The sequence below is a fragment of the Temnothorax nylanderi genome, unplaced genomic scaffold (genome assembly GCF_030848795.1).
Source record: "Temnothorax nylanderi isolate EJ_2023f unplaced genomic scaffold, tnyl_v1.0 TNYL_tig0060_pilon, whole genome shotgun sequence".
NCBI classification, from domain to species: Eukaryota; Metazoa; Arthropoda; class Insecta; order Hymenoptera; family Formicidae; genus Temnothorax; species Temnothorax nylanderi.
This window is the reverse complement of record NW_027249122.1, coordinates 733,031-758,120: the sequence shown is the minus strand read 5'-3', so window position 1 is coordinate 758,120 and position 25,090 is coordinate 733,031. Positions and strand designations below refer to the sequence as shown.

Here is a 25,090-nt window from a genome sequence, read left to right as displayed (position 1 = left end):
GAGTCTGTAACAGAGACTTTTGTATGACTATATCTTGTATATCATTTATTCATATTATTAAAATATAAGTCGTAATGGAATTGATAATTTATCGCAGGCCCCGAGAGATGGATGGAGAGAAAAATAGAAAATAGAAATGCTTGCGTAGCATTCCATGTCACGAGTTGTGAATTGTGAAACCGATTACGTGACACGTGTTCAGTTCAGCATTCAGTGACGTAGCTCACGCATGCGCATAGAAGTCAGTTCGGAGACATTTGTCCTTACTCCTTCCCCTGCGTCCCCAACCCAACCCAATACCCCAATTCGCGATTGTTCGCGATGCGGGGAAACCAGGGGAAACTGCCGGAGGCGGATCCGGGGACCGGGGACCGGGAGGATCGAGGAGGACCGGAGGACGACGAGTTGTCGAGCGCTTGGCGTTGGCGTCACAAGTCACAACGCTCACAATACGATTCACGTCGAATTGTCACGCTCGCTAGGACCGGGACGGCGTATGGCGTGCGAGCGGTGCGAGGACCGACGACCGACGACCGAGAGAGATTAACCCGCGCTACAACCCTGCAACGGCTGCAACGTGTCTCGCAATTCGCAAATTCATCACTTTATCCCCGACCGCTGGGGTTCATCAAACACGGGCGATTGTGCGATTTCGCGGTCCGGTCACGTTCTCGTCAGCGCTGCTCGACGCCGTCCCCCGAATTCCCGAATAACCGGAATAACACGCTCGTTTAACATCCGCGCGAGCGATTTGATGCTCGACATTGAACAATGGCACTAATGCGAGGACTGCGATCATTTTCCGTCCTGGGAACAAATTACGCGCGCAGAGTCATGCCTAGTCAAGTGATGATCGCGAGAGCCACATCCAACATGCAACCGCTCTCCAAGAACAAGGAGTGAGTAGACAAAATTCAAACATTGATACTGATCGGTTCTCTCGCGGCTTCAGAAGCGCTCGAAGCTTTAGGTAACTTTGATCAAATTTGGGTCAACTTAATCAGTCGGTGATCAGTTTGATTAGTTGACAATGAAATTTCTAATTGTACAATTCATCGTCCCCCTCATCTCAATCTCTTCTCATATGTTGGGTGAAATTAGCCAAAAATTGACAATTCTGTTCATGTTAATTGCTGATAATCAGAGTTTGATCAAAGTCACTCCTAGTCACCTTCTACTTGACACCGGGTATAGCGTTAAAACAATTAGTAAGATTAGTGCTGTTAAATGTTATTAACAACTTTCTCCTTTTGAAAATGTCAAGAAACGTCTTGTGAAACGTCTGCTAAAAAAAGATCTCTGGTATCGCGAGAAATCTTTTAGATATGTGCGTTTAAATAAACAAATATATAAATTTCTAGATAGGATTATGTCTAACTTGAGCAACTTTAGTGAACGGTCAATTAAAATTCACCTTGCTAAGAATTATTAACTCGTGAATACTTAAGTTATAAGTAGACTTATTAGTAAAGCGATCTAGACAAATGATAAGTACAAAAAATAGATAAATACTGCATTTCATTCAGGGTCACTATAACATTTGTTAAAACCAATGGAGAGAGAATAAAGGCAAAGGGGGAAGTTGGAAACAGTATTTTAGATATTGTCGTGAACAATGACCTCGACTTGGATGGTTACGGTATGAACATTTTATATCTACAAAATGTTTTTGTCCTTAATAATTACGCACAAGTTTGACAAAATCCATCTGTATTTTCCATCTTGAACGTTGCTTGAACAGGAGCCTGCGAAGGAACACTGACATGCAGCACGTGTCACTTAATTTTTCCTAAGGATGTGTATGACAGTCTTCCTGATGAACCTTCGGACGAAGAGCTGGATATGCTGGAGTTGGCGTACGAGCGATATGAAACGTATGTTTCCAAATTTTATTCAAATTGTACTCTCTTTCTTTTTTGCTAGGTGAAAAATGTTTTATATGCTAAAAGATCGATGCGCGAGAGACACATTCTTCGAATCTCACTTTGTAATGTCTTCTACATTTATTCATGAATTGTATATATTAGCTTTCTATATCTATGTCCCTAAGGCATTTTGAATAAAATTTGCTTTAAGTAGGAGGTCCATCACAGTCAAACATCGTTTGATTTATTATTCAAATTGATCGTCTCCTTTTCTAATTCCATTATATTTTTGCTTGACATTTTTTAAAGATTACAGTAAATTTCTTTTATTTATTATTTATCATGTTTCGGGTGTATAGTTTTCTATTCGTAATATTTTAATTACGTATATCTAATTGTAGCTCAAGACTGGGATGCCAGATAATAATGACTGAAAAACTAGACGGCATTGAGGTGAGAGTACCAGCTACCATTAACGATGCGAGACAAACATGATAACTCAATAAGGTGTTCAATCGGTGCTTAGAAAATTTTAAATTGACTCCATAGCAATATGTTTAGCACAATGTTTTTTTCCAATATAAATGTATTATGTACATAGTAGCTAAAATTATATTCAAATCTAAATGTTATAAATATTTTTTAAATGGACTACATGCAATATTTTTTAAATGGACTACAGACTACATGCAATATTTTTTAAAGCAATTGTATATATTACATGCATGATTCGAATATATATATAGAGATGTATACCTATATATACAATATTGACAACATTTTGTACAGAAAAAAATCATTTTTACTAAAAATATCAGAATATAAACGATGAAAGAAAAATAAAATCTTTTAATTTTTTAAAATGGACTTTTATTTTATTTAATGCAATTATAATCTAGAAATCGGCTGCCGATCCATTTCCGAGTGTCAAAAACCCTTTATCAAATTTTACTTGCAAAATGTTATTGAGTTTGCGTTATCTTTATTTGTCATCAATACTCTACGAGTATACTGATATATTAAGAATGAAGTGCACAAGCATACTTTAATCTAATCACGAAAGAGGTCATAAAAAAGACAGAAGACATTTGCGAATAATTTTAACCATTCTCATGTTACATTCTCATGGTTATATCAATCGCCAATAAAAAATGTTTATAAAATAAAAAATATATGCACATACCAATGAGAACTTTATACGTAGGAAATATTAATCTCTCTACTATCACCCAACGTTCATGAATACATAAATAATTATTTCAATGAAATATTGATGGAAATGTCCTTAAATCAGTCAGAAAAACTTAAATCACATTTATATTATGATTGAAATAATTCACGCACAGCTTTATTCGCAATACATATCCAGAATAATTTATTTTTTCTTTTTTTAATTAATTACATACCAAATACATCTACTGTTATTATGTAACTCAGTACATAAAGCTAAAACACTTTTGTACTATGTGCGTTATATATATATATATATATGAACCCAACAAATAACTTACTCACATGATTAAGTTATTACATGCTTCACTACATGCAAATGCATTATTACTACACTACTTACAAACGCGGTGAAGTGTATACATGTATGTTACTATGTAATTTACATATTTTCAGTTTCTTACCCTGCCCATTTAAATTACATCTCTAGAATATATCTCATATACATTCTTGCGTTATGTACATATATATTTAATCGAGTTGTTTCTCGATTCACTTAAATGTCTTAAATCGGAATAGAGAAAGTTCATTAAGATTCTTGTTTCAAATTTCGAATTTAATTTATAAAGACACAAGTTACGAATATTGATATGTTCTTTAAATAAATTGACTCAATGATTATATGAAATCAAATATAAAATAATGTACTAACAAAGAATTTAGATATATATGACAATTAATAAGAGACTTTAAATCATTTTTGCATTTAAATGTTCGACAAGACTGTGACTAAATTTCCAAGATTACAGAATACATTTGTAAAAGCTCCATTTTCGTGCATTCTTTATTTTGCCGGTAACTCATCTTCGGTAATATCAATTTACGAGCTCGAAATTCGTTTATTCACGAAAAAATCAATAAAGATATCTCAGAATAACGGATAAAGAAAAATCTATTTTTAATAACTTTACTTTAGATAGTCCTAAAAATTATATCTCTTTGTAATTTTTGTTTTTTTAAGATAAAATTGATGAAAAAGATGTGAAAGAGCTAAAGGAAAAAAAACGTTCTCCATTTCTTCATTATATATCTCTTTTATCTAATCTTAATCTTTTCGTTTTTTCTTTTTGGCATATTCGTGACATTCAAGTATGGATTCCGTATTTGTATATCGTGATTGCGCAAAGAAAAAATATACGCAGCAGTTTTAGAGAATACGTAACCGAATATGGAACTTTTACCATATTAGTAGTAATATAACGTATGTTATGTCATACCCATGGATTATCGAGTGTCTTTACATAAGTCGTTACCACATGATTTGTATTATTATTCCGTGCAACACACCATAAACGACATAAATTCTCTATGCTTTCTCTTTGTTTTTTTTTTCAATTGTATTAGAAGTTGGATTCTGAATGCTCTATAGATAACGCGAATATTATATACATATATCGCAAGGATATGAACATTGATACAAATCGAAAATAAAATTTTCTAAAATTTATAAAAACTGTTGTATAAGCATCCTCATAATGCAGCTCTCATATTTTTCATATTCAGGAAGATGTTTTATACCATTACTAAATTATATGAAACGATGATTTGATGTTTTCAATAGTTGCGAAAGTTTGATGCCAAGTATTGTTTCAATGGTTTTGAAGAGAAAAATGTTTAACACAAAGAAAAAATTGTTCACGTTGTATTCTACAAATTATTTTAAATACTGGCGCTACAATTTCTTTTAACGTGTGTGTATGTGTGAATCTTTCATGATCACGCAGTAACGATATAAAATTATAAATCTAATTCTAAATGCGCTTAAATTATAAATTCATAAGCAGTTTCATAGCTTAATACCTTTAAATATTAAAACGCACTGATGTATAAAGGAAACAAAATTGCGTATTTGATTTGTAAATCGTACAACACACATCCAAAGGCTTGAAATTTGAAGAACTCATTCAATAATTTTTTTACTTGTGTATTTTTTTTTTTTTTTTAGTAAGGCTGCGTTTCGATATTCACTACCAGTACTGAAAATCTGTAGTATACGTGACATAAACTATAGATAGATCAGTACTGGCAGTGAATATCGAGACGCAGCTTTAGTAGATTAATAAACATGCAGGTGGATAAACAACAAACAATTGGATTTATGATTTACGGTGTTTAACTGCAATCATACGAGTGTTAATTTAAAACGAAATTTAGTGCTCCATTTTCATACAATGTTGATCTACTGAAATTCGCATAATAGACGACAAGATAAACAAAACATAATTTTCATATATTATCATATATATTGAAAGTATTTAAAAAAATTGAACCATACAAGTAGCTAAGTTTTTGACTTTTTTAATGTTTAATTCTAATTAATTTCTAATAATGTTTTACACTACATACAATAAATATCATTAGGAAAAGATAAACTTGATTTGCGTCGAGTTCTCAAATTTCAAGCATTTTATCAATTATTTTAATTAGCTGCGCAATTATACAATAATCGGAATTCTAAAATCTTATGCTTTCACGCACACATGTGAACAAAAATAATCTAGGACTAGAGATTCTGCAAGATAAGTACAAATAATAATAATAATAATAATAATAAAGTAAAAACATGGCAAGATTCACATTCGTGCCAATTTCTCATTTTGTCGCAGATCTTGAGGCTTCGAAAGTATGCACACTTCAACAATCGTAGTCGAGGATGATCGGGACTCGGCAAGCGTAAAGATACATTTCATGCAGTTTTTGATAAATTATAATATATCTAATATAAAAAATCATCTTAAATATATTTTTAAATTAAAATCTGTCTGCAAAAAAGAAAATTATTAATGTTTTATTCTTGACATCGGAGACTGCATGAATTTTTTTGGTTATCCGATATTCCGAGAGTGTCATGATAACCAGAAAGAATACTTACGAAGGGCAAAATGCAGCACGCATTCGGTACGAGGAATTTTTTTGTCGGCGTTGCGCAACAAGAACCTGTTGCTGCTGCTCTTGGTGATAGCAGGATATACTAGTCGTAAATAAAGCATAAATCGGCAAGTTTCGTTCGGGGAATCGAAATAATTCCCACATTGTAACGACATGACGTAAAATTTCTCCACGAACATTATGTACAATAAGTGTGTGTGTATATATATATATATTTATATGCATACGGTTCCCCCGAACACAATAAACGATAAAAAATCAAGCAAGCGAAACCCACCTGAGGAAATTGTAATTGGTAGCAATATACAAAAAACATGTAGCTCATCAAGGCCAACAAGAAGTAGCGCTATCGACCAATCATTAAATCATGTTAGCTACAATACTAGCAGGATCAAGACAGTTCGAATTCTGATTATACAAGAGAACTATGTACCCCGGCGAGAGAGAAACAAAAAACCTTACGACTCGAGTAATACTGGTTTAATGACAGGCCATAAACATGGTCAGTGGCTTTGAGAGTATAAATTTCAAGGCCGTTAATTGCCGGAATAGTATGAAGAATAGACAAACGAAAGACGCTAATGAAATTTCGCTCGGTAAATTCTAATGGAACACTTTTTGACAGTCTTAAAATGTCACCTTTAAATTAGTCATAAAAACGGCTAAAACAACATTATTCTGGAGCGTCCTGTATCTATAGCAACAGCAATTTCGATCAAATTATCTATCGTTAAAGTTATATTAAAAACGAAAATTATGTCAAATAATGAGATGGTAAAAATTAAATTAAAGAAAAATGCATTGCTGCGGTTGCATAGTTAGCTATTATCTTAAATTAAGAAGTGAATTTAATTGAATTACCTTTCACACTTTTGCTAAGGCTGTTAACAAAATATATTCGCAAAAAATCATTAAAACTATTCTCTTCTTAGTTCCTTAATCTGGAGTAAATTGTTTAGCAGCAAAACTCCGAACGGTGTTTTTCATTCATCAAAGGTTCGTAAATATTATATATATAGAGTAAGCAAAAGATTCACGATAATTCATCGTTATCAAAATGGGATATCCTTCTTATCGGCCCTTGTCAATATCCAAGAATATTGTATCATCAGTAAAGTAAAAGATAAATACTAACAAGGGAAAATTCAGAATTGAACTCCATCGATTTCAATGAAACTTGGCAGGATTTACAGAGAAAATTTCTCCGAATGTAATGACACCCCTAATTAGGTGCAGACGGTTAACCGTTTTCGAGATATTTTAACAATAAATTTAGTAGCGTCTTTAGAGTTTATTAGGACACTTAGGAGTATTTGTGGCGTAGTGGATATGGTAACTCTCTGCCTCATAATTCGTAGACCTTGTATCATGACTATTATATTATTTTATATCATGACTTTTTATATTATTTATATAATATAAATTTTTTTATATTAAAATAATTTATATATATTTCTTTATATTAACAATAATTATTTTTATCATAAAACATAATACAATAAAAAAAGTAATTGATTGGGGAGTTTAAACTCGAAAAAAATTATGAAGTAGTTACCACCCATATCCACTAAACCACAAATACTCGTATGTAAGTGTTCTAATAAACTCTACTCTGAAGACGCTACTACATTTATTATTAAAATATCTCGGAAACGGTTGACCGTCTGCGCCCAAATAGGGGTATCATTACATTCGGGAGAACTTTCTCTGTAAGTTCTGCCAAATTTCATCGAAATCAATGGAGTTTTGAACCTTCCCTTGTAAATGATGATGTCGCAATGATGATAATAACGTTATAATAATGCGACAACATGCCGATAACGATACAACATGACACAACGTGATAATAACAACGTGAGATAAGCAGCCTTAACAATTTTTGGTCCCTTCTTTTTAGACAATATCTATTGAAGAATTTGTTTCTAAATAATTTTAGATCTATTTCTCATAAATATCGACTTAAGACGATCCGGGAGATAATCTCTTTCGTTGTTCAAAGAATACGTGTCCGAATAGATCCTCGGATCCTTTCCTCGGTTTTTCCCTTAAGATGCCTAAACGAGAGTCGACAATTCGTGTGGACTGTTGGTGGTAGCGGCACTACTCAGATCGAGCGTGGCCGCCGGCAGGCCGGGGCTCACGCTGCCGCTGGTCTCACGCGGCAAGTGCTGCGACCTGTTGAGCTTGCCGCTGCCGCCGCCGCCACCGTTGGGACTCGGCGGCGACCGATCGCCGGGCGTCGTTGGTGGTGTGGCGGTGACGGCGACAGCGGCGGCAGCGGCAGCAACGGCAGCGGCGGCGATACCGCCGCGATGCGTCAGGTGATTGTGCTGCGCTGCGGCATTCGGCGACGACAGTAATAACGGCGGCGACATGGAGGACACGTGCCGCTGCTGATGAGAATGGTGCTGGTGCGGATGATGCTGATAAGAATGGTGAAGGCCGCGACCAAGTTGGGCCAGACTGGCGGTCGAATGACCCATCGCGCCGCCACTGCCGCTGCCGCTGCCGATCTTCGATCCCATGTGCAGCGTTGGCCGTAGTTGCAGCTGCTGATGATGATGATGGTGATGCTGCTGCTGATGATGATGCTGGTGCTGTTGATGCTGCGAGTGTGCCTGCTGATGCGGCTGCTGCTGGTGCTGCAGTTGCAACTGCTGCTGTTGACGCTGCAGCTGCGCCGCGACCTCGCATTGCTCGCGGGCAAACGCCTTTACCGCATTCGTCTTCTCCTACGAGTTGTAGAAGAAAGAAAATTATTCTATAAAATATTTGCTTTTTTTCTCAGTAAACTTTATTTAGATAGGAGAGAGAGAATTAAAGAGGATGCGATTTGGAAAAGTATCGGCATTTCCGTAATCCAGGGTGCTTTTATTATATTTCATGTGAAACTTTTGGTTTATGTCATTTCATAAAATTATTTACTTAAATGCAAGTTTCACTTTCGAATTTTATTAAGTAATTAAAATGAGATAAAATAATAGACGACGAGTATATTAGAAAAATCTTTGTCGCAACGCTGAAAGCATCACGGAAGAAATATAATAAAAAAGAGTCCTCTTCGTCCTCTTCGTCGTGCAATTTATGTAGCAATTTATGTGAAGTTTATCGCGAAGAGAACGCGACGGGGAGCCGCGACAAACGCAGTTATACAAAATCTTCCGCTTAATCACACAATTACGTAATGCGAATCGGAGTATCGTCCCAGGATCGCACGAACGTTAGGTAGTTATACTGCCATCGGCTCTTTTTCGAAGGGCAAAAACTCGACGACGGACACGTCCGTTCGCACCCACCGTCCGCTTAACGCACACACGCGTACAGGCATACACGCACGCACGACATCCTGCGTACAGATCCAGTTTGGAATCGAATTACACGGTAGAATGATCACCGACGTAAATAATAGCGTGATAATGACATCGACCGTTGCGGGATATGCTAATAAGGCACGGCGGACGGCGGCGGGGAGAGATTAAGGGCGTAGAGCCGGCGGAGAGGGAAGAACCAGGGAGAGGAGAGAGAAGGAGATGCAGACTGGTGAATCGCCGGTCGTGAAATACGAGAAAATAAAGAGGCGAACTGGCTACGACGGAGATCCGCATATCGTGATGATCGAAAAAGTTCGCACGCCGTTAGATCGCCGGACGAAGGGGAAGAAAGCGGATGGAGGAGGAAGGGCGGAAGATGGGAAGGCGTAAAAAAGATGCACTTTCAGGCGCACTCACTTTCTGCCATACGAAGACGTTGTGGACCATGGCGCATCCGCAGAACACGATGCCGAGGCCGATGAAGACCGACGTGACGATCGCCGGTGTCGAATGGAACTGGATGAACGTGTACAGGATCATGCCTGTGGATCACAATGTGGGATTAATATCGCAGGCGTTACAATAACTTTTTCAGAGTTTCGAGAGTTCGAGTCGTTCTCATCGTGGGTGCTCACGTGGATCTTTCCAAACGTGGATCAAGTGCGACTCGTATAATTTAATTGATATCTAAAAAGAAGCGTTTCGTTCTTACCAGTTAAGAAGACAGGGATGCTAATGAAAAAACCTCCGACGGCGCACACGCGGCTGATGGACGATTTTTGCAGGTACTTGTTACTCCTGAAACAGACAAAAGTCGCAGAGCGAAGATGAGTTTCGCGAGTCCGTGATAATTGGGCGAGTTATAAAGGCGCACGCTTTCGTCGTCGTTTCATCGGCAATTATGATTCACGGAAACGCTTCGCGCGGCTCAGGAGTCTCAGGACCGGCTGCATGAGATGCATTCGGATAACGATTTGATCTTTTGTGGGTTAGCGCGAAATACATCCTTTTTGTAGGTAATATATTAAATATACGTTCAAGATTATATAAAACATTTATATATATATAAAGAAATAAAATTAATTATTTTTACAAATTAGTTGTAACGTATCGAGGATTGTCGCATTGTTATTATTTAAAAAACGTACGTCAGCCCTTATATGTATATGTATTTCCAATCTTCAAGAAACCCGCGACTGATTGAACGCTGCGCAAATTAATTGTTGCGATACCCGTCCGCGAAAAGCGTCAGAGGAGCGAAACGGGAATGCCTTTAGAGTACCTCGCCTTTAGAGCACAAAGGCCGTAAGTCAAAATATTCTGCTCCTCGGCAAATATTGCATAATCGCGAAAGTGCAGCGATACGATCGGTGCATAACGGTAAATACTCTCTACAGATAACCCACGCTTTTTTTCCTGTCTTCAGCCGCGGCGTTCTCGCGCGGCGATCGGCGTTCTGTCGCGCGCGCGAGGTAGGTACCGCGCGTTTAAGCGCACTCCCATCGAAAGAGAGTCGGACGTGTCAAATGGATTTATGGTCCCGACGTAAACGCGGGACCAGTAGGCGTTTTTGTGCCGCAACTAATCTCTCATACGTCGGTGCCACACTGTAGTTAGGCGTGCCCTCGTCGTAATCATCTTAGGTTCTCCATAAATAAAACGTCGGCTACAATGCTCCTCCAGGCGTGCGTAACGATAAAGATTATTTAAAGAGGCCGGCTTTAACTCTCTTAGATTAGATCCACCGAATTAGGATTACTATGTATTTTCTCGATAATGCCGCGGTCGAGCGAGATTTCAATGAATTATCTGAGAGCCGATAATTGAATATGATTTAAATTTATTGCGACAGAGACTTTTTAATTCTTCAGAAATTCAATATTATTTCAAGTGTGACAGATACGCGAGAGGAAAACACATTGTATTAAAAACCAGCTGGACAATTGTTTAGGAATTTCTTACATAAACCTGAAGTATATTACGTCTACTTTTCAGTTATTCTCTGAAACACATATCTTGTATGTATAAAATATGCTTGTAAAAAGAAGATATCAAATACAAGCGTAATTGAAATCGTCTTCGCCTAACGTTAATTATAGAACCGGTAATTTATCGCAAAACGCGCGCGGTAGCTTACTCCCAGAAATAAATTACCACTATACTAGAAGTCTCGAACAATAGTAGTTCTAATCGCTTCGCATGACCCGCTCGTGTATCCAAAGAGATCGTTGACCCCGAAGGGCGGCAGCAACGGCTGCGTGGGAATTCCTCATTGCACCTTATAGATGACGCTTATTTAGAAACGGCACGCAGACGAAGATTCGTGAGCTTTGCGGAGAAACACGTTTCGGTATGGAAAGGATGCTCAGCGATTACCACTCGTTTTGCTCTGCAAATGCACGAGAGAAATTATATCAAATCTGCGACATGCGAGGTACTTGCGCCAAATGGTACATTTTACGGGAAACTACCATTTTAACATCAGTTTACTATCATTTTTCGACATTCTTTATTATTTCTCTTCTTACTTTGTCGTTTCTTGTTTTTATTATCGACTTTATTATTATACATATAATTTAACATCCGGCTATATAATCGAAATTACTATACCAAATTTTCGTTTTATCCATGCAACGTTTTACCTACTACAGACTCCATTTCTCGGCTTCTCGGATTCGAGTATCGTTGGCATCTCCACATTCGTCATTCGTCATACCTCTCTCCTTTTCTTTCGCGCACGACGAAATTATACGAGCCCGAGTTGAATAGACGCGGACGCTTTTGTCGGTCCCTCGTTGTGCTGTCGTTGTCGTCGCGTTTGTGCATCTCTCACCGGTCATGAATGAACGTGCCGAACCAAAGCAAGGCGTCTTCCCGCGTTAATGCGCGAGATCAACGGGGTTTTGTTGAGTGCCGATAGAAGCGAGTCATTCCGGAGCACCGAGAGTGACAAATCACGCGCCAACGGCTGCAACTTTTACCCGTTATATACCAGTCGAGCAGACAAACGGAGACTTTTCTCTTTCATCGAGATGACGGAGGAAGAGTACAGTAACGTAGTAATCTAGTAATGTAACGTAACGTTACGTGAATTCACGTATTTTCCGTGATTAATTCGTAATGAATATTATTAGAGGTAATATAATAATTTTATAATCAAATATTGCCAGTCGAGTATCTTTCCATTAGGAAAAATGAGATATTTTTAGGGTCGGCGTAAAAATTAGGAAAGTCAATTCTATTAGTTACGCCAATTCGGAAAAACGGTTGAAAAATTGCATTATAAAATACAAGTCGTTAAGGAAGTTTCACCTGACGTCGTAAATTGAATGCCTAAGAACTCTAATTTTCTTCTTTGCAAAAACAAAGAAACAAGACATACATATGCATTTTCGCGCGTGCTAACTGTTAAGTGGCATTGTTGAGCGCGGCACGACGATGAGCACAGAATTATACAATCCGTCTACTTTTACATAATGGCAATCTTTCGCACGAAAGCAGATTGTAACAAACGCCGCGACCGTTTGTTTGCTCCGTATTCTTTATATCGACCCGCTACAATAATTATCTTAGGATTTACAATAGTAATCGGACCACATTATTAGAAAATCCCGTAACGGTCGAGGTGAAAAATTCCCACCCAACTCTCGCGTGCGAAATGCGCTTCCTTTCATCAGCCTGTCATAGCTTCTTCTTCTTCTTCTTCTTTAAACTTCCTGATACCAAACCGCTACGTTGCCAGCCTATTTGGCCAAATTCAAGCGTAATATTGTGTTCAACGAGATCAAGGCCAGCGGAAGAAGTTTGATTGAATTGTTCTTATGCGCAGTCACTTCCATTTAATTTCTTTCATCAAAACCTCCCATCTTCGGCAATTAGCGCTTCCTCCCAATACGATCAATCACGTATAGATCATTTCCGGGAATTCGCCCCCGCGCGAGCGCGCGCGCGCGTGAATCGTCGGAAACATTGACCCGACATTCACCCCCGGACCAAAATATCCGCGGATCCGGTTGATATTTATAAAGCGGTAAGATTTATTAATTAAGCGCGACCGCCGGAAAGTCAGCGACCGGCCGCGGCGCGGTGCGGCACAGCTTAATGACCGCGCAGAAAATCATGTTTCAGTGTCCACGTGTGCCCGCTACATTCATTGCCGGAGCTGAACAAGTCGGAGAATGTCGTTCTAGAGTGGGAATCTCGCTCTCTGCTTCGAGGTGATTCTCGCTGGTCGCGGTGAACGTAATGCTCTATTGATAACAACAAAGAGATCCGTTTCTGACGACCGAATATATTTTCGTACACAAAACAAACAAGTTTTAGACGATTTCACCAACGTACACACATGATGTCTGTTTCGTAAAGGCATATCAGATCAAACAGAGAACATAAACAAACATAAATGGACGAATTTGCTTTAATAATTAAACGTGAATGGCGTCGATTTAAATCAAATATATTCTTCTTTTCGGCACGTCAAAGGCAAAAGGCTCGGCACATTTATCCATATTTATCTGTAAATGTTTGCTCTTAATCGTTCGTTCTAACTAGTTTGGCCTGGATTCATCTCGAGGTATAAAGACGTACAACATGCAACGTAACGTAAAACATGCAAACGTATAATAATAAAATAAAATACGGGAAATCTCAAGTTCTTGTAGTCCCCCCGAGGAATAGATGCGTCGAACTTACTCACAGTCTAGTTTCTCGCGGAGGCGAGCTGTTCCCGGCCCGTGGAACGATCATCTCTTCAAGTGAACCAAGTGCGCCTTCACGCACACGCGTGTGTGCGTGCGTGAACGTGACGCGCGCGCGAAGCTCGCTGTTACAGGAAGAGGCGCGCGTGTAATCTGTTGCGAGTGTTGCGAAACGGTTAAACTTGTGGAGCGTTGTTACGAGAGCGTGGCACCCAATCAGGGCCCCGATACGCGTTCGTGCGCGTATTCCGTGGAATGACTCGGCGCAACGTACACACGTGCACGCAAGCGTGTCGCGATCATCGGGCCCTTCCTCGTTGTCTTTATACGGTTCGCCGCGGACCACGTGACCACGTGACCGAGCGACGCGACGGTGCGGAGCGTCGTCCTAGCTGTTGCAGCCGCTCCGCGCTTCACTTCCGGTCTCTCCGGGCACGGAAGCCGCGCGCGGAACCGTCGCGTCGACACGTCGGAGCTATAACCAGCTATAACCGCGTGCCGTTACTCCAATCTCCGCGAACACCGTGCGACATGGTGCCCGGATTCGCGCTCTGTAATTTAATTAGAGCTATTTTGTGCGCGTTGCATGAAAATTGCGGTACCGTGATGTACGATTGCACGGAGCTACATTTGTGCAGACAGTATCACGCAAACGTATTTAAAGAAAAACGTTTCCTTCGTTCTAAGCAAGTCGTCCCTCCAGAACTTGCGAGCATCGCGCATCATTTGCCAATACTGAAATAAGTTGCTTTTGTCGATTACGAACGCAAAACTCGATCATCGTTCTGGCTCTAATTGTAAGTAGATCTCATACGGTCGTGCATGGCGGATCATCGGCCGGGTACATCCGCATAGCTTCGCGGCGTCGGCATTCGCCGTGGTCGCGGATGCGAGTGGTTACCGGATGATGGATCATACGCTGATCACACGGCTCCGTCGCGGATGATGGATCATACGCGCGCGCGCTCGTTTTACAACCGCGATCCTTCCTCCCTCCGTTCCCACCGCCCTTCCTTCCTCCTCCACCTCCCGATCCACGCTTCTTGCATCCTCCTGTGCCGACAGGTGTCTGTAATCCGTGTCGCGGTCGAAAAAAAGTTCACCGAAGGCGTCCCAACGTGCCCGCGGAATTTCCTATCTCCTTGGTGCCGGCCCGATACCGGGAAGAAGGGACTTAACGACGGGGGCCCGGGGGCCCGGGACCCTCGAACGAAATTGAGGGTGCCCTCGCCGCGGCTTTGTGCCGGGACGACAACCGTTACGGTCTCCCGGTCCACCTCTGTGTTGCACCTGTTCGCACCAGGCATCCCGGCACCGCATCTCGTCGCGCGGGCAATGCGAGTATTGTCAGCTCTACGACACACCGAAGTGACAGCGTGACCGATCGCTTGTCGCCATCACTTGCCGCGATACGCGCCAATCTTCGTAGCCTGTTGACGAACGAGAAGATCACCTTGTTCCCTTGTTGTACGCCCGACGCGACGCGACGAATCAGCCACGGCTGATCGATCGGTTTTTAAACGAGAAATATTATCGCTGGTCAATACCGTGACGACAACCGGGCGATTCTTTACGGTTATTATGAGAAAATACATAAGATATGACTTATCGCGAAAATGTAAGCAACATCGTATGCTCGAAATGCCTGTATTAATACAAGGAAGACGATTTCGTTAAAGTGTGACGCAATTAAGATATTTTATTCGCGATTGGGCTCTTTCCATCCGAGACTGCGTCGGACCGCATTATTTAACTCGAGTGTAATACCAAAGGCACGCCACTTGGACGGTGCTGATGGTGCGAATAATCGCTCCTCGATGTGCCGTGTTTTGCCAAGATATTGTGGGTAAACGGCACGTATCTCGTCAAGTGTTTGAACGCGAAATGTATGTGTTCACCGGTATTTCGGAGAGGAAAGTTCTCAGAAGCAGAAGCGTGCAGGTTCGAAAGCTGTTTGGAAGCCTACGAAGATCAAAATCACGCGGTTTGGCATAATCCGGATGCCTCATCGGGAATTAAAAAGTCGAAAACGTATTTCTTATTCTTGCTGCCATGCTCTTCTCGCGTTCTCGCTTTTATATTTCCCATGCACGTTTGGTAAAAAATAAGATTATGTAAATGGCCTTTTGCCTGGAGAGAAAAGTAAAGAACGTGACAGAAGTTTTTCAATCGCGTATACTTCGAGTCTTGGGGTATTACTTGAGAGTCATTGAGAAAGGCGTAAAACGACACTTGACATGCAACGATTTAATAAATATGTCAAAGCCGATCGTTCCAGGCCTGGCTCCTCTCCGCTTCTCGGGTACAGAGGTACTCGCGACTTCCCCTCGCCGCCAAATTTATTCCCCGCCTCTCGTACGTGCTCCTAAACTCGCGAGGATATCTCCAGCGAGAAGAGCGGCCGGGGACGAGGCACGATAAGACGGGATCCAGAGATCCGAGGGCGTGGAATGCCAAGTAGTAGTACTTGAGAGAGGCCCGATAACACTGCCGCGCGCGCTGCTGGCTAACGTGCACGCTGACGTTAAAACCCGGAGACGGCTTATGTCGAAGACATATAAGCTGACGGGACATAAGCCAGACGCGCCGCGCCGTCCCGGGGAACCGAGAGAATCAGAGCGAGCCGCATAATACATGTGCGTAAAGGATGTTCTTGCCGGCGCAGATAAGATTTCCCGAACGGCGAACGAATCCTCGCGATCCAGCATCCGATACGCCATCGGCGACGCGCGCGCGAACGTCGCGCGAGGAATGCCAGTGAAGGAGCGCGTTTGCGAACAGATTCTCAGAAAGGTTCCCGCTCCGTCATTCGTATTCCAGCCATCTGTACGCAGATTTTCGGGGCCTCTTTCGAAGTTGACGTACTTACGCCGTGACTAACGCGCGCGCGCGCGAGAAAGAGAAAGAGAAAGAACATAGAGAGAACCGAGCTGGCATCTCAATTTCGACGACCTCGAACGAATTTTATTTAGTCTCCGCTGAAAACTCTGAGGCTACTCGCGGATAAAGCCCTTGTATTTCGAGCAACAATCTCTCCTACGTTATTTTATCTGTAGGTCATCGTTCTTATTCCGCATGCAAAGAAATTTCTTAACACGCGATGAAAAAAAATTAGCTTATAATTCAAATAAGAGCAATAAATTCTACTACATTTTATTTCTGTGACCCAAATTATCAAAACGAATCTGAACAATTTCGTTAAAGTGACATGTTTAGCAATTAATAATAACCGAATTTATTTCTTAATTTATAAATTCAATGAATATGCTATTGAAATTAAATGAATTCACTGAAAAGGTGACATAAGACTTTAATAATACTTATTTCTATTAACGCTAGCAAATATAGCCCAAAGATGCAGATAGCAAACGTTCACTTTGATCGAATTGGCATATCAAACTCGGTTAATTTTACAGCAGAAACATTCCATATCGATGTCTGTTTGATGTTTGTTCAGCAGCCGAGCTCAGATTTCTCGGTAGGTCTCACAACCAAACCATTTACACTGTGAATGATGAAAACCAAACTCGGAGACTAGAGCTAATTCCGAACGCTCGTTAATCAAGATAGCATACGTTAAATTTTTATAACGAAAAATGTACGAACATGATGAAATTAAAGTGCGGATAAAAATATGAATGAAATACTTAATAAATTTTAACTGTCTAAATGAATTTATCTATAATTTCAGTAGCGTATATTCAGCATCGAATTTACGCAATATTAAATTTATGTATAAATATTGATTATTAAAAGAATCACAATGCTATGCTAATTAGACTTTAGTTAAATTATGCTAATCTCGTTTTCCGATCTCCCTTCGTTGTGGTAAAAGATTGAAAGAAAAGAACATTTGCGTTGCGTCCGAGTGTTGTTTATGAATTCGTATTCACCTATATTCGAGAGCTGCAGTTGATTATTCTTTCACGAAGCATAGAGGCATAGAGGCAGGGCTATACGGCTATAAGGTTTCGTGATAGCGCAAGACAAAAATAGCATGTGCTCTGATCGATCGTTGCACTTATCAGTTGGCACAGAACACTGTTTAGAAAGAAGCCGTTAACCCGTCACCTACATTCAGTTTATTATGCATACAAGCGTCGCTGCACCTTATCAGTCTTCCGTCCGCGTCTTCTGCCTGTCTGCCTGTGTCTGCCGTTCACTAATCCAAGAAAACTCAAAACTTCCAGGACTTTTAATATCGCATATATGTTATACCATAACGATAAAAAAAAGTGTCTTTCCTATATATTTTGCAATAAATATACACACATAAGATTGATTCACGGAAGATTCGATTGAAAATATTCTTCAAATCTCGAAGGGTTTTTATATTTTACATTTTACATTTTTAAAGAAAATAAAGCAATTAGATAGTTAAGAACGAAGTAACTTTCCAATATTGTAATACTCTAAAATTTATATATTTTTTACAACGATAACGACTTTCTAATATTTATTGTACTATATGTATTAAAATTATTTACATCATATATTATGTACTTGCATGTTGGAAAAAATTAAACTAATAAAGATTTTAGATTTAGCTGTTGATAAAGAAACTCAATTAAAACAGGTTTCGTACTCCTACAAACTATTTATGTCTCTGTTAGTATGTAAATATTTTCGGGGAAGATTCCAATCGTTCCGTCAGAATTATCCGAAGAATTTCCGTCTTGGTTGAGATTTCCTTTGAAACTTTTAGGTTTTATAGCCGCCTTTGTAGCATACAATCTCTCTCTAGATATACTCCAGAAATGGAAAGTAGAAAGATCGAAAAGGTGGTAAGGGGAGGCTCGACGATGGTAAAAGAAGGCAAAAAGAGAGCCTCTACTATGTTAACTTGATAAAATACTTGAGACAATTCACAAATATTGACTATTCTAACTTGTCGTGGATGCGTTAATTCAATGTATTTTCTGGATCTTTATATTCAGTGTGAATCATGCCCAAGTCGAGAGCGCTCGGGAGAAAAAAGATATTAATCGCGTTTCGTGCCAGTCTAGTTGGAAATTTCTAACAGTGGAAAGCACGATACCCTACCGTGGACAGAAATCGCGAGAGAAACAAGAGGAAGCTACCCTGTGCGTTCCTGTACTCTTTTTGTTTTCCTTATTCATTCTCAAGGCGGTCATTAACGGCCATATACCTGCTCTACCAACTCGGGATTTCCTCGTCCTTTTCCGCCGCGGCGAAATGAGCTCTACGCACTCTATTACCATGTACACTATATTTCTGATAGTTCGCCCCATCAGACCATCGCGCAAACTTTCTCGCGAACAGATCAACGAAAAAAACAATAAGATCAAAAGCAAAGAGCCTGAAAATCGAAACTCAGATAAGAACCTAACTGAATCGAAAGATCATTAGAGTGTAAGATTAAATTGCAGAATAATTTGTAAAGTGAATATTTCCTTTCGAATATCGCGATAAAATATGAACGTAACATGGATATAGATATAATGTAAACATATCAAGTAACAAAAAATGTATTACAAGCATCAGTTAAAAATGTTCAGTAATTAATATTATTAACGCTAATTTTCGGTAACAAATTTTTAATAATGTTATTATTATTAATTAACTTTCTACATTCTTTAAGAAAAAAAACATGAAACTTGCATTTTCGTCTATCAGATGTTCCTTCCCTATATCATATTTTTACATTCTCCTGTATGAAGTGTTTGTTATACAACACCAACAACCTACAGTTACTCATGTCCGATATTGCATTTCAGGAAAAGAAGTCACGGTTCGGGAGAGATCACCCCGAGAGCGATGGCATCAACACATTTCTTTAACGAGGATAATTTCGGGGTGGCGCGACATCGCGATCTACCGCGTCTGCGTTTCGCTCTGATTCTACTCGGGTGCAATTTCGCGTGGGTACACATACACACAAAAAACACACACACACACACACACACACACATGTACGTGAACCCGAAGGTGAATTTTTGCGCCTCTCTCCGTGAGAAGAAACACTCGCACGGTAAGACACTGATATATCTTGTTGGGGCGCTGACGATCCCCGTACGTTGGATACGAGATCCACCCGTGTACATTCGAGTGCGTACACGGACGGGGCACGGATGGGGCACGCATGGATGACTGGGAACCCATTCCATCCCGACGCGTGAGGACGATCTTGATCGGCGACGTGAGATCACACGAGGAGGAACGGAGAACACCCGCGAACGACCTCGATTCGCGTAAATCGCTTCCCTCGATCCCGCGGGAAGAATTCTTTTTGAACGAGGGACTCGGTATATATCCTCTATTAGATCCTATTACATGTGAGTCCCATCGCTTCCTGTGTAATTACCGAGTTATTATTACACATACTCGTACAAAGTTCGCAGGCTGTTGCAGAATGAAATTTTTTGCACGCTTATTTTAATCGCTTATTTTTCTGGATGTTTAATTAGCACTTGAAACACTAGGTTTCTCAGACATATGGATTTTTTAATCATTGTACATTAAAATTTGTTCGATATTCGAGTCTGCAAAGATTTCTTGGTGTTCTTTGTGTCTTAGATTATTTGAAGCATTTAAATCTCCAAATCGAGAATAGCTAAATGAATTCTAGCTAGTGGTCAGTTTTCTATTTTATTTTTTAATGACTAGTTCAAATCCGAATAAACAAATTCACAGATAATTATAAATAATAAAATTATAAATAAAATTTTTAATAATTACGTATAAAAAAAAGAAAAAACAATCGCGCGGCATTCTTCGTAAATAATTAATAAACAGTTAATATCTATATAAAATATAAATGGGGAGACCTTGATCCTGCAATTTGCAATCTCTGAACTACACGACACAAGTGTGAACCGGTCTTTAAATGGTTTCGTAACGTCGTGTTGGGCCCAGAGGTCACAACAGAGCGACGACGGGGCGTTATTGCGCGCCGATCGTTCTGAATCGGTTAACTGCCGTTGAACGCAGAGAATATCGTCTTCTTACCACGTTAATTAATTGCGAATCTCGACTTGCCCGTACGAAGTCGCGCAGTCCCCATTAGAGCTTAAAAATAATTGAACTGGATTCCAACGTGTCAAGGCTGGCGCATCGGCCTCGTATCGGTCCTTTTCATGTCGTTCATTAGTCATCGGGCCGCTGGTTCCGCGATAAACCCGTCAACAGCAGAATCATTTCTGAGTCTTATTAAAGCCTTTTTATTGCACGATTTCGAGATATCAAAATGTCGAGATATTAGCTCACGATGATAACAGAGAAAGCGATAATTCTAATTCTAATTTTAGTGATAATTTTCGAGACACAAATATCGAAAGAAGGAAACGATTATATGAGCGACTTACCGGTGGCCCTGGTACGAAGTTTTGACGAGCTTCACCGCGAAAAGGAACTGTATGGCGCAGACCAGCAGGCAACAGAGATTGAGGGACAGGGCGAGGGCGCACAGCGCCAGGGTGACCTCGTACACGATCACAAACTCCTCCGGGCTGATAAGACTGTTGGACGTGACCGTGAGCGGCGAGATCTTCAACAAGAAGATGACCGAGAGCAGAGCTAGAAGTAGGGACACCAGACAGAGCAATCCGAGGCTCGTCAACATCTCCTTCACGCCAGCCTCGTCACTCCGATGGAGATTTCTGGACAGGGATGAAGACCAGGAAGCGTTGAGGGGTATCACCGTCGGCCCACTGGCCACTTGGCCAGCCACGACAGGAAGCGCAGTTGTAGCAGGCGCAGGTGACGGCGTGGTCTGACTCGGCAATCGCGACAACCTGGAAATGTCGAAGCCGCCATTCGCCTTCGGCCTGTCCTGATGCAGGACGCTCGTCTGCGAGATCACGGTATGGCCCAACTGACTCGCTGAGACGTTATGATTGTTATTATTGTTGTTACCGCCACCGTTGTTGCCATTGACGCCGCCAACCGGGCTAACGCTATTGACCGAGTGCTTGGAGGTCGATAGAGTTGACACGTTGAGCGCGTGCGAATGATTCAGGCGTTGCGACAGGTTGTTGACGCTCAGCTGAGAATGGTTCAGCGGATGCCGGTGCGTCGACGAGGGAGTCGTCGCCGATTGGTGCACGTTCGGCACCGCCGTCGGTCTCGCCACGGAATCGTATACGTCGACTCCGCCGTTGTTACCGCGATGCCCGGGGACGCCGCCGCGTGTCCCAGCGCTTCCGGTGTAGTGGTGATGATGATGATGTTGCTGCTGTTGCTGTGACTGTTGTTGCTGCGGCTGTGGCTGTTGCTGCTGCTGCTGCTGATCCTGATGCAGCGAACTGTTGTGCAAGTGATGATGGACGTGCCCGCCGTGCAACGAGCCCGAGCTCGTCTGATAATCATTGTGATGATGCCTGGAGCCCGTTGACGACGGCTGCCCCGTCAGAATGTGCTTCAGCATTACTCGACACGCTGGTGTCACGCGGAGTGAGGCTTCTTCTCTTTTCTCCTGATACGGTAATCCTCACATGGCGACCTCGTGACGGAAGAGAGTACTGAATTGCACCGAATCCACCGTGTCATAGCACGTAGATGTTAACTTTGACCTTCCTCAGACTAGACTCGTCATATCAGAGGACGTCACTTCTTTCTTCATCACGTTGAACGTTTTATAAAACTAATTGTCAAGCTTCATAACGCATAGCACATAACACACAACACATTAAGTTCAATTCTCTTCAATCTAGATTCTTCGCGTTGAATGTCACTTCTCTCTTCACACTACATGAATGTTCCACACGCAATTAAATTTCTCTCTAAACTTCCGAGCTACACTAATAAGTCCATCGCGAATTAATATGCAATTTATCAATTTCGAAAGTTTCAAGTTTATAATTTTATCTTCGTCACTCTAAAATCCTCGTAATAAAATAAATTGCTCCTTAGATTTATCGGACCTTTTCTATCGTAATTCTACGTGAATATGTAAAGGCACGTTATTTGCCGGTTTTCAAGTTGGAGATATCTCTCGTTCGTTCCTCGACCGCAATTAGTTCCTTAAAGCTAGAAGGAATATGCGTAAACCAAGGCTTATTTGAGCGCTACGTTCCCGGACTCAGCGAGTTGCTGCACACCAGTTGCTTCACCATGGCGACGGCCTCCACCAGACGGCGGCGGCGACTCTCTCACATATCGGGTTCACAGCGTGGAACTATGCGACGACGACGGGCAGCGGAACGGGTTCGCTAAGGGCATGATCGGGTCGATCTGCGAGGGACCTCTCTCCTTCTTCTTCTTTTTCTTTATCAACGACGACGCGATCGGTCAATCGGTACGTTAAGGCGGCTGCAAGCTCGGTTTTCTACCACCGTCTTCTCGTCGGGTACGCACGAGCTCGTCAGCCGGCATGGCTTCCGAGATGGTGCCGGCGGTGCCTCTGGAACAGGTCGGAGAAAATAATTAATGGACTGACTGTTCACTCTCCGCTGTCGGCCGGAATAGTCTGACCGTAAAAAGAAGGATAGATACGGGGTATAATCTATCCGGCGCGGCGCGGCGCGGCAACGAAGAAAACGGCCTTCTCTCTTCCCCTCTCGGTATATCGGAGCTTCGCGCAAGCCGAAATATGCGGTTGGTCAAATGGTCAGTCAAATACGCGGTCAGTCAAACAGGACGGAATTTGAAGAATTTCATATAGCCTCGATGAGGAAGTAAATACTACGGTTACTCAGCCGAAGCCAGATTAAAAGTATCGACTGAATGGAAATTGTAAAAAGGATTGTTATATATAACAGAGAGGCAAGAAGTAAAGTAGGTGACACTGCATCTCTCTCAAATACGAATGAGAAGAGAATAGCTTCGTTTCAACGGACCGCACGCCGCTTGCATCGTGACGGAGCGCTTTAAAGCGCGACCGTTTCTACTAACACAGAATGTAACGTGAAAAGATTCTGGAATCAAAATTATCATCGCGGTTTTTTGCGTTTCTCAATCAAAGCGTAAAAGCTCTTCGGCACTTAATGCTCGTTTTGTAATTCCAACTTCGTTTCAACTTCTTCGCGATTTTGAACAATCAGCTCTTTCATTATTTCTGGAGCATTTTTGGTGATATATAGTTAGAGATATTTACATATTCCAAATCCTTTCTATTGCTGAAAAAAAGTTTGTTACGTGCAAAGTTTTGCATGTTTCGTATATAGATCTCAAACAAAAACCGTGTTCGATTTATATTGTCGGGGATCAGGAGCCCCGAGAGGCCGAGGACACGAGCGGCGTAATTAGAAAGATCGCACGATGGTACGCGTAACACTTAGCGGGCAGACGATGACCTTTAACGGCTCGCACACGGCTGCACGCGCTCACGGAAAAGTCGCGTTGCGATGTGGTATGCGGTTGCGAGTTGCGAGGCATACTTATATATCTGATTGCGACGCGAAGAATCCGAAGACAAATTGCCCGCAATCGCGCGAGATAAGCGAGTCGCGAGGGAAAACCGAACGATCTAGCGGTGTCTGGTGGTTCTCGTGGGACAATCGCGTCGATACTTCATTTATCGTGTGCTCGCGTTATTATCACTTTCTACGGCCGTACACAGCCTCTTCGGAGGGAAGGGGAGGGAGGAGGGGAGAAGCACGTTGTTCATACATTTCCTCTCACTCGGCACGAGCGGGTCACGCGAGCTCGTCTCTTTGCTTACCTAACGGCATGCATATACATATAGAGTCATTTAGAATGTAATTGCGATTAGAAATTCTCTCGTGTATTTTGAGAGATAATTCTCTTAATGTCGGAATTGTAGAATGTCGGAACCACGCGGAAATAATTTTTTAATTATTGCATATTGAAGGCAATTAAATATATAACAAGTAATTTTGAATTTCAGTGAATAATTTATCTTGATTTAAACTAATGTTCACAACTCAAGAGTTTTATATTATTAAAATTTCAATTCAAAATTTAATCGTCACATTTCGTTAACATAATAACTGTAGTTTTCTCTTCACGAATATCGATATGTGTTAAGTAAACGAAGAAAAAAGGAGAATATTAACATGAAAGAAAAAAAAAAGACTTTATTGTCATGTCAATCCATTTCATGCAACACAACGATTAAATGGTCGGTATGTATACTTTATTGAACATGCCATTACTGGAGAACCATGAAGAGACTCAT

General features: G+C 41.1%; 2 protein-coding genes across 2 annotated transcripts in view; one reads left to right on the top strand and one right to left on the bottom strand.

Moving 5' to 3' along the window:
* The first annotated feature begins 290 nt into the window (after positions 1-290).
* Fdx2 (Ferredoxin 2) lies at positions 291-2,728 on the top strand. The gene is made up of 4 exons (XM_071707745.1): positions 291-899; positions 1,527-1,639; positions 1,742-1,874; positions 2,267-2,728. The coding sequence occupies exons 1-4, from the start codon at positions 772-774 to the stop codon at positions 2,358-2,360; spliced, it is 468 nt and encodes a 155-aa protein (XP_071563846.1). The 5' UTR covers positions 291-771; the 3' UTR covers positions 2,361-2,728.
* A 484-nt stretch (positions 2,729-3,212) lies between these two features.
* The window catches only part of LOC139773343 (uncharacterized), a 32,843-nt gene continuing 10,965 nt past the window's right edge, over positions 3,213-25,090 (bottom strand). Inside the window, exons 2-5 of the mRNA XM_071707741.1 lie at positions 21,318-23,353; positions 10,008-10,093; positions 9,713-9,837; positions 3,213-8,716 (exon numbers count right to left, since the gene is read on the bottom strand). Of these exons, the coding sequence (XP_071563842.1) occupies positions 8,039-8,716; positions 9,713-9,837; positions 10,008-10,093; positions 21,318-22,378 (1,950 nt within the window). The 5' untranslated portion in view covers positions 22,379-23,353 and the 3' untranslated portion in view covers positions 3,213-8,038. The remainder of the gene's footprint in view (positions 8,717-9,712; positions 9,838-10,007; positions 10,094-21,317; positions 23,354-25,090) is intronic.

What these genes read in the sequence shown, in the direction of transcription:
- Fdx2 (XM_071707745.1), top strand. Translation starts at nt 772, where the DNA reads ATGGCACTAATGCGAGGACTGCGATCATTTTCCGTCCTGGGAACAAAT. An exon ending in CCTCGACTTGGATGGTTACG is followed by an intron (nt 1,640 to 1,741) that starts GTATGAACATTT and finishes TTGCTTGAACAG; the next exon opens with GAGCCTGCGAAGGAACACTG. An exon ending in GCGTACGAGCGATATGAAAC is followed by an intron (nt 1,875 to 2,266) that starts GTATGTTTCCAA and finishes ATCTAATTGTAG; the next exon opens with CTCAAGACTGGGATGCCAGA.